Source organism: Oryctolagus cuniculus, chromosome 3 (genome assembly GCF_051225735.1).
Source record: "Oryctolagus cuniculus isolate XC-2025 breed Fujian yellow rabbit chromosome 3, ASM5122573v1, whole genome shotgun sequence".
In the NCBI taxonomy this organism is placed as follows: domain Eukaryota; kingdom Metazoa; phylum Chordata; class Mammalia; order Lagomorpha; family Leporidae; genus Oryctolagus; species Oryctolagus cuniculus.
The window spans coordinates 75,381,728-75,401,089 of NC_142869.1; the positions used below are offsets into that span (position 1 = coordinate 75,381,728).

At 41.1% G+C, this 19,362-nt stretch overlaps 1 protein-coding gene across 5 annotated transcripts in view; it reads left to right on the forward strand.

The window, feature by feature from the left end:
• Positions 1–19,362, forward strand: part of TTC21B (tetratricopeptide repeat domain 21B) — a 106,852-nt gene that overhangs the window by 13,410 nt on the left and 74,080 nt on the right. For all 5 annotated transcript variants that reach the window (XM_002712247.6, XM_017342903.4, XM_070070739.2 and 2 more), the window contains one exon: positions 11,471–11,628. In XM_002712247.6, the coding sequence (XP_002712293.1) occupies positions 11,471–11,628 (158 nt within the window). The remainder of the gene's footprint in view (positions 1–11,470; positions 11,629–19,362) is intronic.

The following is a 19,362-nucleotide window of genomic DNA, read 5'->3' on the forward strand; positions in this document are numbered from 1 at the left end:
ATGAGTTTCCAAAGCTATTGAAGCCCTCTGAGTTCTCCGACTCTTATCTTATTTAGACAAGGTCATAGTCAAAGTGGAGGTTCTCTCCTCCCTTCAGAGAAAGGTACCTCCTTCTTTGATAACCCGTTCTTTCCACTGGGATCTCACTCACAGAGATCTTTTGCCAGAGTGTCTTGGCTTTCCATGCCTGAAATACTCTCATGGGCTTTTCAGCCAGATCCGAATGCCTTTAGGGCTGATTCTGAGGCCAGAGTGCTATTTAGGACATCTGCCATTCTATGAGTCTGCTGAGTATCTCACTTCCCATGTTGGATCACTCTCCCCTTTATTTATTCTATCGGTTAGTGTTAGCAGGTACTAGACTTGTTTATGTGCTCCCTTTGACTCTTAGTCCTTTCATTATGATCAATTGTGAACTGAAATTGATCACTTGGAGTAGTGAGATGGCATTGGTACATGCCACCTTGATGGGATTGAATTAGAATCCCCTGGTATGTTTCTAACTCTACCATTTGGGGCAAGTCAGCTTGAGCATGTCCCAAATTATACATCTCTTCCCTCTCTTATTCCCACTCTTATGTTTAACAGGGATCACATTTCAGTTAATTTTCAACACTTAAGAATAACTGTGTATTAATTACAGAATTAAACCAGTCATATTAAGTAGAACAAACAAAAAACTACTAAGAGGGATAATATATTAAGTTGTTCATTAACAGTCAGGGCTATGCTGATCAAGTCACCATTTCCCATAGTGTCCATTTCACTTCAGGAGGTTTCCTTTTTGGTGTTCAGTCAGTTGTCACCGATCCGGGAGAACATATGGTATTTGTCCCTTTGGGACTGGCTTATTTCACTCAGCATGATGTGTTCCAGATTCCTCCATTTTATTGCAAATGACTGGATTTCGTTGTTTCTTACTGCAGTATAGTATTCTAAAGAGTACATATCTCATAATTTCTTTATCCAGTCTACCGTTGATGGGCATTTAGGTTGGTTCCAGGTCTTAGCTATTGTGAATTGAGCTGCAATAAACATTAGGGTGCAGACCGCTTTTTTGTTTGCCAATTTAAATTCCTTTGGGTAAATTCCAAGGAGTGGGATGGCTGGGTCGAATGGTAGGGTTATCTTCAGGTTTTTGAGGAATCTCCAGACTGACTTCCATAGTGGCTTGACCAGTTTGCATTCCCACCAAGAGTGGGTTAGTGTCCCTTTTTCCCCACATCCTCGCCAGCATCTGTTGTTGGTAGATTTCTGAATGTGAGCCATTCTAACCGGGGTGAGGTGAAACTTCATTGTGGTTTTGATTTGCATTTCCCTGATTGCTAATGACCTTGAACATTTTTTCATGTGCCTGTTGGCCATTTGGATTTCTGTGGGGAGCAACTCGGACTAGACTAAGTTACTGGAATTAAGACTTATTCTATGCATCTGCTCTCCCACAATATGGCGCTGGGAGAGAAGAAAACAGCTTCTACACAGCTGCCTCCAGTTCAGCCAATAAACTGTAGGACTTGCTCCTGATTGGAGAGCAGTGTACTCGGCATGTGGACAGCCGAGTTAGGATTGGCGGAGGAGGACTATAAAGGAGGAGAGAGAGAACATGCACCAGGAACATCTAAGGGGAACATCTAAGGGGAACACCTGTGCAGCCCCCGAGAGAGCCGGCCGGCGGAGTGCCGCTCCCCTGCGGAAGTGGGGAATGTGGCCAGGGGGAACTGCCCTTCCACGGAGGTGGAAGGGACAGTAGCCAACCCGGGAAGAACCAGCAGTAAACCCGGGGAGGGCCGAGCAGACGAAAGAACAGCGCAGGGTCCTGTGTCGTTCCTCCACGAAGAGGGGGAGCGACATAATGGTGCCGTGACTCGGATATGAAGCCTAGGCAGGGTTTAGTGTCGTTCCTCCACGAAGAGGGGGAGCGACATAATGGTGCCGTGACTTGGATAGGAAACCTAGGACAGATAGGAAACTTAGGAGGGAAGAAACAGGAAGAACTGGGAAAATACCGGAGAGAGAGACTAGCAAACAGCCTAGGGAAAAGCCGGACGAGAAAGGTGCCGGAAGAAGCTATTGAAAGCCTAGGCATAGACTCAGATACGGACTACGGGGGGAAGCTGGGAGAAATCTCTAAGGTCGAAAGCGAAAGTGAAAGCTAGAACAAACAGACTCGGATGCGGACTGTGGGGAGAGGCCAGGAGAAATGAGGGAGGAGTATTGTTGGAGGAAAGCTTGGGGAAACATACCGGGTAGAGAAAAATGTTAGGGAAATTGAAGCCGTGGGGGGCAGGCCGAGGCGGAGACGAAAGCCACTTTGGGATTCTCAAGTTAGCCCGGGAATAAGGGGCGAAAAGTTAAAACCAGAAGCGGAAACGTAAGCCAGGTTGGGATCCGTCTGATTAGCCCGGGGAGCAAAGGACGGGAAGCCAGATCGTGGGGCGGAAACGTGAGCTGGGTTGAATTCGCCAGGCTAGCCCGGGGAACTTAGATTGAATGCTAGTGGCGGAGACGTAAGCTACGCTGTGTGACTCGCGGAGGCTGCCGCACGCAGAGAGAGCGTGCGGGGCACAAGTAGATAGGGAACGCTGGGCTAGTGCGAGACCGCGGAGTGTGCGCGCGAAGCCGAGCTGCGCAGAGCCGCGAAGCCGCGCAGATAAGAGAAGCGGGCTGAAGCGGCTCAGCCGGGAAGCCGCCGAGAAGCAGCCTCGGGGCGGGCGCCGGGAAGCCACGGGGATAAGAGAAACAGAAGTTTAGAAGTAAAATGAGAGCGGGAAGCCGCGGGGATAAGAGAAACAGAAGTTTAGAAGTAAAGTAAGAGAAATAGGAATGTTGGTAGATAGAAGTAAAATAGGAGAGATAGGAATGCCCGGAGATAGAGAAATAGAGAAGTAAGGCCTCCCCACAGCACGGCAATGAGAGGCTTGGATTCGGTCTGCCTGATTAGTGAGGCGATGAGCACCTGTGGGCGGCTAGCAGCTTATGCACCGCAGGTCACCGAAGACGGGCACGTTATTAACATCAATAGTCTCTCCACAATACCACGATGAGAAGGCTTGGATTCGGTCTGCCTGATTAGGGCGATAAGCACCAGCAGGCAGCTCGACCAGAGTATGCGCTGCAGGTCACCGAAGATAGGCACGAATCAACACCAATAAGCCTCCCCACAATATGGTGCTGAGAAGGCTTGGATTCGGTTTGCCTGATAGGGCTTGTAAGCACCTGCAGGCAGAGCAGAGCATGCGCTGCGGGGCACCGAACACAGGCACACATCAGCGCCTAAAAACCTCCTCACAACATGGTGAAGAGAGGACCCGGATTCGGTTTGCCTGATTTATAGGACTTGTAAGAACCTGTGGCAACTCTAGCAAGCAGAGCAGAGTGTGTGCCACGGGGCACAGAAGACAGGCGCATATCAACGCCAAAAAATAAAAAGAAAGGGGGATCTGTGGGGAGCAACTCGGACTAGACTAAGTTACTGGAATTAAGACTTATTCTATGCATCTGCTCTCCCACAATATGGCGCTGGGAGAGAAGAAAACAGCTTCTACACAGCTGCCTCCAGTTCAGCCAATAAACTGTAGGACTTGCTCCTGATTGGAGAGCAGCGTACTCGGCATGTGGGCAGCCGAGTTAGGAATGGCGGAGGAGGACTATAAAGGAGGAGAGAGAGAACATGCACCAGGAACATCTAAGGGAAACATCTAAGGGGAACACCTGTGCAGCCCCCGAGAGAGCCGGCCGGCGGAGTGCTGCTCCCCTGCGGAAGTGGGGAATGTGGCCAGGGGGAACTGCCCTTCCACGGAGGTGGAAGGGACAGTAGCCAACCCGGGAAGAACCAGCAGCAAACCCGGGGAGGGCTGAGCAGACGAAAGAACAGCGCAGGGTCCTGTGTCGTTCCTCCACGAAGAGGGGGAGCGACAGATTTCCTCTTTTGAAAAATGTCTATTGAGGTCCTTGGCCCATCTCTTAAGTGGGTTGTTGGTTTTGTTTTTGTGGAGTTTCTTGATCTCTTTGTAGATTCTGGTTATTAACCCTTTATCTGTTGCATAGTTTGCAAATATTTTTTCCCATTCTGTCGGTTGTCTCTTCACTCTCCTGACTGTTTCTTTTGCAGTACAGAAACTTCTCAATTTGATGCAATCCCAATAGTTGATTTTGGCTTTGACTGCCTGTGCCTCCCAGGTCTTTTCCAGAAATTCTTTGCCTGTGCCAATATCTTGAAGGGTTTCTCCAATGTTATCTAATAATTTGATGGTGTCAGGTCGTAGATTTTGGTCTTTAATCCATGTTGAGTGGATTTTTGTGTAAGGTGAAGGTGGGGGTCTTGCTTCATGATTCTGCACGTGGAAATCCAATTTTCCCAGCACCATTTATTGAATAGACTGTCCTTGCTCCAGGAATTGGTTTTAGATCCTTGATCAAATATAAGTTGGCTGTAGATGTTTGGATTGATTTCTGGTGTTTCAAGTCTGTTCCATTGGTCTATCCATCTGTTTCTGTACCAGTACCATGCTGTTTTGATTACAACTGCCCTGTAGTATGTCCTGAAATCTGGTATTGTGATGCCTCCGGCTTTGTTTTTGTTGTACAAGATTGCTTTAGCTATTCGAGGTCTCTTGTGCCTCCATATAAATTTCAGCACCATTTTTTCCAGATCTGAGAAGAAGGTCTTCGGTATCTTGATTGGTATTGCATTGAATCTATAAATTGCTTTTGGGAGAATGCACATTTTGATGATATTGATTCTTCCAATCCATGAGCATGGAAGATTTTTCCATTTCTTGGTATCCTCTTCTATTTCTTTCTTTAAGGTTTTGTAATTTTCATCGTAGAGATCTTTAACGTCCTTGGTTAAGTTTATTCCAAGGTATTTGATTGTTTTTGTAGCTATTGTGAATGGGATTGATCTTAGAAGTTCTTCCTCAGCCATGGCATTGTCTGTGTATACAAAGGCTGTTGATTTTTGTGCATTGATTTTATACCCTGCTACTTTGCCAAACTCTTCTATGAGTTCCAATAGTCTCTTAGTAGAGTTCTTTGGGTCCCCTAAATAAATAATCATGTCATCTGCAAAGAGGGATAGTTTGAGTTCTTCCTTCCCAATTTGTATCCCTTTAATTTCTTTTTCTTGCCTAATGGCTCTGGCTAGAACCTCCAGAACTATATTGAATAGCAGTGGTGAGAGTGGACATCCCTGTCTGGTACCAGATCTCAGTGGAAATGCTTCCTACTTTTCCCCATTCAATAGGATGTTGGCTGTGGGTTTTTCATAGATTGCTTTGATTGTATTGAGGAATGTTCCTTTCAAACCCAGTTTGCTTAGAGTTTTCATCATGAACGGGTGTTGTATTTTATCAAATGCTTTCTCGGCATCTATTGAGATAATCATATGGTTTTTCTTCTGCAGTCTGTTAATGTGGTGTATCACATTGATTGTCTTGCGCACATTAAACCATCCCTGCATACCAGGGATAAATCCCACTTGGTCTGGGTGGATGATCTTTCTGATGTATTGTTGCATTCTATTGGCGAGAATTTTATTGAGGATTTTTGCATCTATGTTCATCAGGGATATTGGTCTGTAATTCTCTTTCTCTGCTGCATCTTTTTCAAGTTTGGGAATTAAGGTGATGCTGGCTTCATAGAAAGAATTTGGGAGGATTCCCTCTTCTTCGATTGTTCTGAATAGTTTGAGAAGAATTGGAGTTAGTTCTTCTTTAAACGTCTGGTAGAATTCAGCAGTGAATCCATCTGGTCCTGGGCTTTTCTTTGTTGGGAGGGCCTTTATTACTGTTTCAATTTCTGTCTCAGTTATGGGTCTGTTTAGGTTTTCGATGTCTTCCTGGTTCAATTTAGGTAGGTTGCATGTGTCCAGGAATCTATCCATTTCTGATAGGTTTCCCTGTTTGCTGGCATACAAGTCCTTGTAGGAATTTCTGATGATTCTTTTTATTTCTGTGGTGTCTGTTGTTACATTTCCTTTTTCATCTCTGATTTTATTGATTTGGGTCTTTTCTCTTCTTTTTTTAGTTAGTTGGGCCAATGGGGTGTCAATTTTGTTTATTTTTTCAAAAAACCAGCTTCTCGTTTGGCTGATTTTTTGTAATGTTTTTCTTGATTCAATCCTGTTGATTTCTTCTCTGATTTTAATTATTTCTCTTCTCCTACTGATTTGGGTCTGGTTTGCTGTAGGTTTTCTAGATCCTTGAGGTGAATTGAAAGCTCATCTATTTGGTGCCTTTCCAATTTCTTGATGTAGGCACCTATTGATATAAACTTTCCTCTTAACACTGCTTTTGCTGCGTCCCATAAGTTTTGGTATGTTGTGCTGTTATCCTCATTTACTTCCAGAAAGTTTTTGATTTCTCTTTTGATTTCTTCTGTGACCCACTGTTCATTCAGGAGCATGTTGTTCAATCTCCATGTATTTGCATATGCTCTAGGGATTCCTGAGTTGCTAATTTCCAACTTCATTCCTTTATGGTCTGAGAAGCTGCATGGTATGATTCTAATTCTTTTGAATTTGCTGAGACTTGCTTTATGGCCTAGTATGTGGTCAATCCTAGAGAAGGTTCCATGTACTGCTGAGAAGAATGTAAAATCTTTAGCTGTATGAATGAAAGTTCTGTATATATCTGTTAGATCCATTTGGACTATAGTGTTGTTTAAATCTACTGTATCCTTGTTGATCTTCGGTCCTATTGATCTGTCTATATCTCAGAGTGGAGTATTGAAGTCCCCCAGTACTATTGTATTGGGGTCTAAGTCTCCCTTTAAGTCCGTTAATAAATCTTTTAGATAAACTGGTGCCCTGTAGTTAGGTGCATATACATTGATAATTGTTATATCTTCTTGTTGTATTGATCCCTTAATCATTATATAGTGTCCCTCTTTGTCTCTCTTAACAGTGTTTGTGGTAAAGTTTATGTTGTCCGATATTAACATGGCTACGCCCGCTCTTTTTTCATTTCTGTTGGCATGGTATATCTTTTTCCAGCCTTTCACTTTCAGTCTGTATGGATCTTTGTTGGAAAGATGTGTTTCTTGTAAGCAGCAAATAGATGGGTTTTGTTCCTTTACCCAATCAGCCAATCGGTGTCTTTTAACTGGACAGTTCAGGCCATTCACGTTCAATGTGACTAATGATAAGTGGTAACTTTGCCCTGCCATTTGCCAAAGATAATTTCTAATATATGCTTTGAATTCCCTGTGATCTTTTGCTGTGAGGTTTCCTTCCTTTACCTTCTTTCATATTGATGACCATGTTTCTGTGTTTCTGTGTGTAACACGTCTTTAAGCATCTTTTGCAGGGCTGGACGAGTGGCAACAAATTCTTTCAATTTCTGTTTGCTATGAAAAGTCTTTATTTCACCTTCATTCACAAATGATAGCTTTGCAGGATATAATATTCTGGGCTGGCAGTTGTTCTCTCTTAGTACCTGGGCTATATCTCGCCATTCCCTCCTAGCTTGTAGAGTTTCTGATGAGAAGTCAGCTGTGAGTCTGATTGGAGATCCTCTGAGAGTAATCTGACATTTCTCTCTTGCACATTTTAGGATCTTTTCTTTATGTTTCACTGTGGAGAGTTTAATTACAATGTGTCGTGGTGAGGATCTCTTTTGGTCATGTTTATTAGGGGTTCTGTGAGCTTCCTGTACTAGGATTTCTCTGTCCTTCTCCAAACCTGGGAAATTTTCTGCTAATATCTCACTAAAAAAGCCTTCTAATCCTTTCTCCCTCTCCATGCCTTCAGGAACTCCTAGAACCCGAATGTTGGGTTTTTTAATAGTATCCTGTAGATTCCCAACAATATTTTTTAGATTTCTAATTTCCTCTTCTTTTCTTTGTTCTGACTGTATCCTTTCCTGTTCTCTGTCTTTTAAGTCCGATATTCTCTCTTCTGCTTCACCTATTCTGTTTGTAAGGCTCTCTATTGTGTTTTTCATTTGATCTATTGAATTCTTCACTTCAGTCACTATCACAGTTTCCTGTTGTACTAGTTGTTTTGTTTCATTTTGATTCCTCCTTAATATTTCATTTTCACGAGAGAGATTTTCTATCTTGTCCATTAAGGATTTCTGTAGTTCAAGAATTTGTTTTTGAGAACTTCTTAATGTTCTTATCAATTTTTTGAGATCTGCTTCTTGCATTTCTTCTATGTCATCATCTTCATAATCTTGAATTAGGGTGTCTGTTTCATTTGAGGGTGTCATGGTGACTTCCTTGTTTTTATTACCTCGGTTTTTGCGTTTGTTATTTGGCATATTGGAGATATTTGGTTTCTTCACTGTGGTGCTTTTTCTTGTTATACTATGACTCTAGATTAAGTGGACTATCTGTTTTTGATGGAGCCTTAGGGCTTGAGATGGGTGTGGCCTGAGAGCTCTGTTTGGTGTGCCAAAGGTGACACTCCCAGTTTAGGCGTGGTAAATCTCTCTCTCTCTCTTTCTTTTTTTGATTCAAAAGGGAAGTAATTCTGCACAGCTGAACGAAGTTGGAGGTAGTTAGCAGGCAAATGATATACCCACAGGAGCCAGAGATTGGAAGCTGTTTCCCAAGGACCACACAGGGAATCTGTTCTGCCCTCAGAGTGGGCTCAAATTCTCCTTCAGTCTCCCACTGGGTTGCCAAAGTTACGGAATTGTAGCGTCTCTGGAGAGTACTCACGTGAATTCTGTGAGTTCTCTCCCCCACCGTCTCTCTTTTTTCGCAGTCTCAGTTCAGTAGCACCACAAATTTATTAGGTCCTAATCTCCTGTTAATTCGCCCCGCCCAGAGTCAGGTTTTTCTGCTAGGCTCAGGGCCAGTGCAGACCTGAGGTCGCTCTGCTTATGACGTATGTCCAAGATGGCGCCTGCTTTTTGTCTTGCTCGCCCTTGAGAGGTGAGCGGAGAGAGAGAAACCTGTGTCCGTACCAGTCACCTTTTTTTTTCTCTCTCTCTCTCTCTCTCTTCCAGTTAGCCTGGTGAACTCCCCCCCCGGGGGGGGTCGTTCCCTCTAGTCTCCTCTCTCCGCTTGCCTGCCGGTGTCTCGGGCTATTGAGGTTCGGCTCACCTCGCGTTCCAGCGCTGGTGTGTTGAGTCTGCTGCTGGTGTCCCGAACTGTGGGCTCCCACGCTCTCCACGCAGGTCCGCTGTGAATCACGCGTTCCGGAAGAGTTTTTTCTGCTGTTTCCTCCCCTACTCTTCCTTGAACCTGCAGTATCTCCACTTTTATTAAACTATCTCTCCCCGGACTATCAGTGTGCTCCCTTCCTATTCCGCCATCTTGCCCGAAAGCCTCCGATGTCTTCTCAAAGTCCCTCCGTGGTCGCCAAAAATGTTACCGGTGAAATTGCAGGGTTCTTGACTTCGTGCAAGAAAGAATTCCGACGTGAGACAGAGAGTAGTGGGAGGTAAAATAGCAAGGTTTATTAGGGAAGGGACATCCATAAGGATGGATGGGCACCTCTCCAGACAGGACCTGAGAGATAGTGCGCAGTCACTCGGACTTGGGGGGGGTGTGAGGTTACATGGTTGAGTAGAGAGAGTACACCTGGCCAGACCAGGCTGGCGGCTCAGCAGAGAGGCAGAGGGCTGAGCGCTGACTTTTATTTTGATTCAGATAAACAGGCAGCCAATGAAAAGCTTCAAGCAGAGAAGTAACTGGCATATACCATGAAGGATATGCAATTAGCAGTCATTAAAAATCATTTGTGGGTGAAAAGACTATCTCCAATTTACAATGCTTCATTTTAGGATCTTTTTGACTTTACAATGGTGCAAAATTTATGTGCTTTCAGTAGAAGCCATACATTGAATTTTAAATTTAGATTTTTTTTCTTGGGCTGGCAATTTGCAGTATCACACACTTCCGTGCTGCCAGCCAGTTGTCAGTCCACTTTGGGATCATGTGAGAAAACAGATGATCCTTCCCAGTGCATTCTGTTGCTAAGCTGTGATATCTAGGAAGTTGTTTGTATTAAATGCATTTCCAGCTTAAAGTTATCATTGTAAGCTATGGAGCTTCTGTACACAGCAAATTTAATTTAATACAATACTTAGCATTTGTGTGGGTGGTGACAGTCTAAGGAATGGTAGAGTTCTTTGTGGTATGATTTTGTTATTTTCAGTATCTGTTGTTTAGATAGATTCCAGGGAGAATATAATATTAAAAAATTATCTATAATCTCTTCTATTATTGTCAATGATTTAAAAGCTTAAATACTAACATTTTAACATTGTAGCATCTTTGTGTGTTTCTTATACTTTTAATTATCTGAGAATATAATCTTAAACTGAGTTCAGATATGTGTTTCAGTTTTACTCTAGATTTTTTGAGACCTAGTACTCATTGTTTAAAAAAGATTTATTTATTCATTTGAAAGGTGGAGTTAGACAGAGAGAGGAAGAGACAGAGAAATCTTCCATCCACTTGTTCACTCCCCAAATGGCTGTAACAGCAAGGGCTAGGCCAGGCTGAAGCCAGGAGCCAGGAGCTTCTTCCAGGTCTCCCAGCTGGATGCAGGGGGCCAGGTACTTGGGCCATTCACTGCTGCTTTCCCAGGAGCATCAGCAGGGAGCTGAATCGGAAGTGGAACGGCCAGGACTTGAGCCAGCACCCATGTGGGATGCTGGGGTCGCAGGTGGCAGCTGTGCCAGCCCTAATACTTATTTTTTTTACCTGAGCTATACCAGTATTAACTTATTTCTGAAGAAAATCTAAAAGCTAATTTAAAAAAAATCCTTAATATATGATAAATGTGCTTCATTATCTATTTTAATGAACTAAATTTCACTTTTTTCTGAATATGAAAGAAATACGTTGAAATTGTAAATATAATTAAGAAAATATAGTAATATCTGAATCATCACTCAAAATAGCCAGTTAAGTCCTTACATATGACTTACCAGTATGTCAGTAAAAATTGTTCTGTACATTTACATAGTTACTTAGAGTGACTAAAATTTTATTAAATAAATTTGCTATAATTTAGCTATTCTGTGGACATTTCGGGTTATTTTCTATTACATATAAACAATGCTGCAGCATTATCTATATGCTTCTTTGTGATTTCTCCAATTATTTCCTTAAAATAATTCCTAGACGTGAAAATGTTGAGACAGAGGGAGTAGTTTGAACTTACTTTGCTTGTTCTTTGACTTGTATCTTCTTGTAACTTGAAAATAATTTTTAAATACATGCAGTATCTCTAAAATCTTCCAAGTTTTAGATGCTACTTGAAAATAAACTGACAATGTTTTATTCCAGAAAGATGATTTTTCTATTTTAAAAAGAAACATCATTTGATTGTCTTGTGATTCTTTTGGAAGATATTAAAACTTACTGTGTTTTTTCTCATAATAAAAGTGATAACTGTTTTTTAGTGGAACATTCATGGAATATTAAAGCTAATATTCCACATACTCTGACTGTGAGAACCTTAATATATAAGATCACAATTTTGATGCAACTTTTTGTTTCCTCCCATTAGGCCCAGTGCCTTGAGATGCGTCAGAAGTATTCAAGTGCCCTGGAGACTGTGAACCAGATAATTGTGAACTTTCCGAGTTTCCTTCCCGCTTTCATAAAGAAAATGAAGCTACAACTAGCATTGCAGGATTGGGACCTGACAGTTGAAACAGCACAAAGGTCAAGTAAAAAAAAAAAAAAAAAAAAATTTATCCTCATGTTAACTTTGAGAAAAATGGAAATTTTTTTGTTACAAGTTTTTAAAAAAATCAAAATAGAAACTGATTTTTCCAAATAGCCTAGAATTGAGGAAACAAAGTTATATTGCTTTAAAAACTAAATTTATTGGTTTACATAAGTATATGGGTACATTTTCTAGGACATTCTTTTTTTAGTTCAGTTTTTTTTAAAACATTTTATTTATTTGTTTCAGAGAGAGAGAGAGAGAAAGAGAGAAGAGAGAGGGAAAATTCTTCCATTTGCTGGTTCACTCCCAAAATGGTGGTAATGGCCAGGGCTGGGCTATGCCGAAGCCAGGAGCTTCTTGTGGGTCTCCTAAGTGGGTGCAGGGACCAAAGCACTTGGGCCATCTTCCACTGCTTTCCCAGGTGCATTACCAAGGAACTGGATCAGAAATGGAGCAGCAGGGACTTGAATTGCTGCCCCCATGGGATATCGGCATTACAGGCGGTGGCTTAACCCATTACATCTAGCACCAGTCCCTAGGGCAGATGTTCTTTTAAGCAAACACCACTAGCCCCAGTGTTGATAGATTTTCTTCTGAAGTGCGAAGTCATTGGAGAGTTTGACCAAAGGAGTGCCACAATCTGAAATACAGACTTACAGAGTTACTTTTTTATGTAGAGAATTGAGTGGGGAAGGGGCAAGAGCAGAAGCAGGGAGATCATCTTGTCAACCACTGCCATCATCTAAGAGAAGTGCCAGTGGCAGGCACCCAGATAGTTGGTTGTGGAGGAAGTGCTTTGAGAAGTGATGGGAATCTTAATGTATTTTGACTAGAAAGATGAAAGAAAGAGTAGCTGAGGATAATTCCCAGGTTTTTGGCCTGAACAACTGAAATAAGAACAATAATAAATTGTTAGAATTCTCTCTTAGTGGCCCAGGGAGACCACAGGAGCTGAAGGTCCAGGGGAGCAGGTCAGGAATTCACTTTTGGGGGCCGGCACTATGACGTGGTGGGTCAGGCTGCCACATGAAGTGCTGGAATCCCATGTAGGCGCCAGTTTCAGTCCTGGCTGCTGCACCTCTGATCAGCTCTCTATTATGGCCTGGGAAAGCAGTGGAAGATGACCCAAGTCCTTGGGCCCCTGCACCCCCGTGGGAGACCTGGAAGAAGCTTCTGGCTCCTGGCATCAGATCAGCCCAGCTCCAGCCATTGCAGCCAACTTGGAAATGAACTGGTAGATGGAAGAATTTTCTCTGTCTTCCTCTGCCTCTCTGTAACTCTGCCTTTCAAATAAATAAATAAATCTTTTTTAAAAAAAGTTCAGTTTTAGACATAATAATTTTGAGGTTTAGAAATAAGTTTAACAGGCCGGTGCCGCGGCTCACTAGGTTAATCCTCCGCCTGCGGTGCTGTTACCCGGGTTCTAGTCCTGGTCGGGGCACTGGATTGTGTCCCAGTTGCTCCTCTTCCTGTCCAGCTCTCTGCTGTGGCCCGGGAGGGCAGTGGAGGATGGCCCAGGTCCTTGGTCCCTGCACCCACATGGGAGACCAGGAGAAAACACCTGGCTCCTGGCTTTGGATCAGCGCAACGCGCCAGCCAAAGTGCGCCGGCTATAGCAGCCACTTGGGGGGTGAACCAACGGAAAAAGGAAGACCTTTCTCCCTGTCTCTTTCCTCTTACTGTCTAACTCTGTCTGTCCAAAAAAAAAGAAATAAGTGTAACAAAGAATGTATGAGTTGGATGTCTGAATATGGTGTTCTGGAGAGAAGTATTTTTTAACAAACACAGATGCCATTTAAAACCATCATACTGATTGATAATAAATTTCTTAGAGTCATCAATCAATACTTTCTGACTGATAAATGAGTTCAAGTCACTTAAAGAACACTAAAAAACCAAGAAGTAAGTTTCATAAATAGTGAAATAGAGCTGGTAATGTAAATATTAGGTACGATCCTTTCAAGATACAAGTGAACCATTGACTGATGATTAGATAAGAAAATGTGATATATGTATGCAATAGAATATTATTTATACTTAAAAAAGAGTGAAATCCTGACATTTGCAATAAAATGCATGCAACTGGAGATCATTAAGCTAAATCAAATAAGCCTAACCCAAAAAGACAAATACCAAGTTTTCTCTGAGTTGTGGTAGTATTGAGTTTAAAACTGAGAGGGTGTCATATAATTTGGTATGTAGTTAAAAATATTGCATCACTGAAATATACCATGCAAATGACAATATGCTCATGTTTCCTACATTGAATAAAACAAGAAATGGAGAGAGGGAGATTAGTGAGGCATTTTGGTGTACTAGTAATGTTTTGTTCTTAATTGGAGTGTTGGTTATGATTGTGATCAGAAGACAAAAATGCATTTATCTGTATACTTATGTGCATTTCTTGGTATGTATACTGTATTTCAAAAAATAGTTTTAAAAAAGAAACAGGTGAAGCATAAACTGCATGGGAAGTCAGCTTCACTTCAGTTTGCATTAAGCTTTCTAATCATCACATCTTCATGGTAAAATGACTGGCAAGATTTCTCAGCTTTATCCATGTCTGACAAAATATTAATGGCCATCTTAGGGCCTAATATCATAGCAGCATCTTTGTTAACATCTTCTATAATTTCTGTTAAGATTTTTCATTAACAGCTTTCCATTTTTATAGTTTCTACATTTGCATAGGAAATAAAATAGATTATTGCTTCAGCTTTTCCTTCTTGCCTCCCAAAGTAACCTAACCTTTTAATTGTATGAATTCCAGACACATAAAAGCAGACAGGGTAGCATCATGAAGCATCCTTTTTCTATTCCCTGTAACATGGACAAACCTCTATATGCCTTCCTCCTTTAATTTTCAATATTCTATATTTTTTCATAGAAATATTAATATTACAAAAATAGAATAAATCTTTTTTGAGGTGTAATGAGAATATCATTATCACATTTAATAACTTAAAAGTATTAGTGTTTGACTAAGTGGTTAAGATGCTGGTTAAGAAACCCACATTGGGGCCAGCGCTCTGGTACACTAAGTTAAACCAGGGCCTGCAGTGCCGACATGCCATATGAGTGTGGGTTGAAGTCCCAGCTGCTCCAAATTTGATCCAGCTCCCTGCTAATGTGCCTGGGGAAGCAGCAGAGGATGGCCCAAGTCCTTTGGCCCCTGTACCAACTTAGGAGACCCAAGGGAGTCTACTGATTCCTTGCTTCTGCCTGGCCCAGCCCTAATTGTTGCAACCTTTTGGGGAGTGAACTAGCAGATAGAAGATCTCTCTCTCTCTCAGTCTCCTTCTCTCTCTGTGATTCTGCCTTCAAATAAATAAGTAAACAAACAAATAAATAAATATTTAAAAAAAAGAACAAAAAGTCCAATAAAAACTTCAGTCTTTTATTTTTGAGTTTAAAAAAAAGGGGGGGGGGGCACGCTGTGGCTCACTTGGTTAATCCCCCGCCTGCAGCAGTGGCTTCCCATATGGGCGCCGGGTTCTAGTCCCGGTTGCTCCTCTTCCTCTGCTGTGGCCCGGGGAAGGCAGTGGAGGATGGCCCAGGTGCTTGGGCCCCTGCACCTGCATGGGAGACCAGGAGGAAGCACCTGGCTCCTGGCTTCGGATTGGCTGGCCATAGCTGCCATTTGGGGGGTGAACCAACGGAAGGAAGACCTTTCTCTCTGTCTCTCTCTCTCACTGTCTAACTCTATCAAAAAAAAAAAAAAAAAAAAAAAAAAGGTTTACTAGCATCCTTCAGTGGTATTAATGGTATGTGTTTCTTTGATTTTATGACTTAATCAAAACTTGAGCACTTAAAGCAATTTCAGTTATTATAATTGTTAAAATTGTCTTATCTTTGGCCATTAGAAGTTTCTTTGTATTAGTTCTTAAGTCCATTTGACATGATCCTAGTAGTCTTTGATAGTTATCTTGCTATTTGTTATGATAAGCTATACCTGGCTCATTTTGTGTCTGTACTGCCCCAAGTAGGTATCAGCCATTTATCCAGGGTAATCTAATCTCCTTTAGTGGGAAGTGATATTTAGAGGCCAGACTATGGCTGTAGTAACTTTTTTTTTCTAGGCAATGTGTGTGGTGTTTGTATAATGCATAAAGAAGTATACATTTTGAAGGGGTTAAAATTAAAAATAGATATTATATAATTAAAATTTTTTTACTTAACTGAGTATTTCACTGATATCATTTTACATACACTTAAACAGTTATGTTTAATTTTTTAAAAGACTTCATTTTTAAGCAATTGTAGTTTCATAGCAAAACTGAGAAAACTGCAGAGATTTCCCATATACTCCTTGCTTCCATGCACAGTAGCCTCCCCCCCTTATCAACATCCCCAATACAGGGGTACATTTGTTACACATCTGTAATAACCCCAAGACCATAGTTTACATTAGGCTTTACCCTTGGCGTACATTCTATGAGTTTGGACAATGCATAATGCCATGTATCTGCATTATAGGGTAGTTTCACCACCCTAAACATTCTTTGTTTGCCCTTTTCATCCCTTTCATCCCCCCAGGCTCTTCCAACCACTGATTGTTTTATTGACTATATGATTTTGCCTTTTCTAGAATATCGAATAATACAGGGTGGTACCATATGCAGCCCTTTCAGATTGGCCTCATTGATTTAGCAATATGCAATTAGATTTCCTCCCATGGCTTTCTATGACTTGATAGCTCATTTCTTTTTAATACTGAATACTATTCCATTGCCTGAGTGTACTTATCTATTTACTTAGTGAAAGACATTTTTGGTTGCTTTCAGGTTTCAACATGTGAATAAAGCTTCTAAAAATATCCATGTGCTGCTTTTTAAATAAACATAAGCTTCAGCTCCTTTGAGTTAAATACCAAGGAGCATGGTTGGTGCATTGTATGGTAACAGTATATTTAGCTTTGTAAGAAATTGTTAAGCTATCTTCCAAAGTGGCTGAACTTGTGCTCCCACCAGCAATGGGAGTTTCTGTTGGCCCATATCCTCACCAGCATTTGGTGTTGCTGGTAGTCTGGATTTGGGCTATTCTAATAAAGATACAGTGTTTTCTCAATATTCCTATCATTTTTATTTCCCTGAAAATGTATAATATGGAGCATCTTTTCATTTCTTAGGATTGTTGAGGTGTCTGTTGACATCTTTGGCCCATTTCTTAATCAGTTGTTTTCTTATTGTTGAGTTTAAAGAGCTCTTTATATATTTTGGATAACAGTTCTTTGTCAGATAGATCTATCTTGTCTTGTTCTCTTTTGACACTGTCTTTCATAGAGCTGGAGTTTCTAATTTTAAATTAAGTCCAGTTTACGAAGTCTTTCTTTCATGCGTCCTGCCTTTTGTGTGATATCTGAAAAACTATTGTCAAACCCTAGGTCATCCAGATTTTCTCTTCTGTTATCGTCCAGGAATTTTATAGTTTTCTGTTAGGTCTGTAATCCATTTTGAGTTAACTTCTGTGAAAGGTGTAAGGTCTGTGTCTAGATCCACTTTTTGCATGTGAGCATCCAATTATGTCAGCACCATTTGTTAAGACCATGTTTTTCACATTATATTACCTTCACTACTTTGTCAAAGATCAGTTGAACGTATTTATGTTTTTATGTTGGTCCATTTCTGGGCTCTCCTATTCCTATGCCATTGATCCATTTGACTTTTTTTTTTTTTTTTAACCAATACCACACTATCTAAATTACTGTAGTGTATGGTAAGTCTTCAGGTCAAGTAATGTAAGTTGTCTGACTTTGTTCTTCACTACTTTTTTTTTTTTTTTTTGAGATCAAAGTGCTTTATTGAGAAGTTGAAGGAGTGGGTGGGGAACTTGAAATCTGACGTCCTCAGCCTGGACCTTGCTACCATCACAGTCCCCAAAAGGAGAGGACTAATATTTTGATAATATTATCTTCTTGCCCACCACTTAAAGTATTTCTCCATTTATTTAGTTTTTCTTCAATTTCTTTTTCAGAGTTTTAAAAGTTTTCCTCACATATATCTTATACGTATTTTCTTAGATTTATCCCTAAGTATTTTAGGGGTTACTAATCTAAATGATATTGTGCTTTTCATTTCAAATGTACTTAAGTGCTAAAATAGAGCAAAACAATTGGTGTTTTACATTAAACTTGTATCCAACAGTCTTGCTATAATCATTTACTAATTCCAGGAGTTTTTTTCAATCCTTATTTATTCTTTTGAATTTTCTAAATGTGCATGTAATCTGTAACAAGAGCAGTTATAGTTTTTCCTTACCACAATTATTGTTAAACAACTGTGTAGCATTCTGTAAGGCAAACATGCAAGCAGTTTATTTGATTTTCCTCATTCTTGTACATTTACAGTATTTCCAATTTTTCACTGTTCATTATATTACAGTGAACTCACACAGACACACACACCTCTGTAGACACCTAGGAGTACTTATGGAGGAAATTTTCCTAAAGGAAGGATTGCTGAGTCAAAGACTCAGCATCAGTATTTGTTGGGATAGGCTATACTGCTATAAAAGTAAGCGTAGCTGTATCATGGTTCAATATAATGGCATCCCTCATCCCCCCACTTCATGTTTTGAGTGAGTGTTAAGAATGGATCAGGCAGCTTTCCTTCACACTATTGTTAAGGGCCATAAGTCCTTTATCTTGCAATTTTGCCATCTCCTAAGACCCATAATGGCATTGGGATTCAGATAGTAGAAGGCAGAAGAAAATATGGAGGAGACATTCCACTTTTCCTAAAATCCTGGTCTAAGAAGAAGTGGCATACATTATTTACCTCACATTGACTACATCTAACTGCAGAGCTGGCTGTGATATGGGCCAGCTATGTGACCAGGGAAATAAGAGAATGGATTTGTTGAGACAGATTCATGGCTTCAGTTGTACACACTCAAAATTCTGATAGATACTACGAAATTGCTCTCTTCGAAGTTACACTAATTTCTACTGCCACTAATTGCTTATTGAATGCCCCTCCCCCATCAACATCAATTCTGGCTATTTTCAGTATGCAATTTTTGTTTTTTAAACAATTTGATAAGATACCTTGTTTTGTTTTACTTTCTTTGATTGTATTGAGAATGAGCATCTTTTTACATGCTAAATGTTACTTTTCTTTTGTATATCCACTTGTCTTACATATTTTTTTAAAAAAAAACTAGGCTTATTTCTAAATTTCTTGTGAGCTTTGATATCTTGTTTCTCTTTTGATTGTTGTCTGGCTCTTCTTTAGTCATTGATCATGAGAATATACTTCTCAAGTTTAAAAAAATAAACCTCTGGCCAGCGCTGCGGCTCACTAGGCTAATACTCCACCTGCGGCGCCAGCACCCCAGGTTCTAGTCCCGGTCGGGGCAATGGATTCTGTCCCGGTTGCCCCTTTTCCAGGCCAGCTCTCTGCTGTGGCCAGGGAGTGCAGTGGAGGATGGCCCAAGTACTTAGGCCCTGCACCCCATGGGAGACCAGGAGAAGCACCTGGCTCCTGGCTTTGGATCAGCGCAGCACACCGGCTGCTGCGGCCACTTGGGGGTGAACCAACGGCAAAGGAAGACCTTTCTCTCTGTCTCTCTCTCTCACTGTCCACTCTGCCTGTCCAAAAAAAAAAAAAAAAAGAAAAGAAACCTTCTAAGAATTTGGTTTGAATTGCATCAAATCTATAGATTACTTGGGGAAAAGGGTTTTAATCTAAAACTGAGCATTATGCATTATTATATCAGCTATTTGGTAT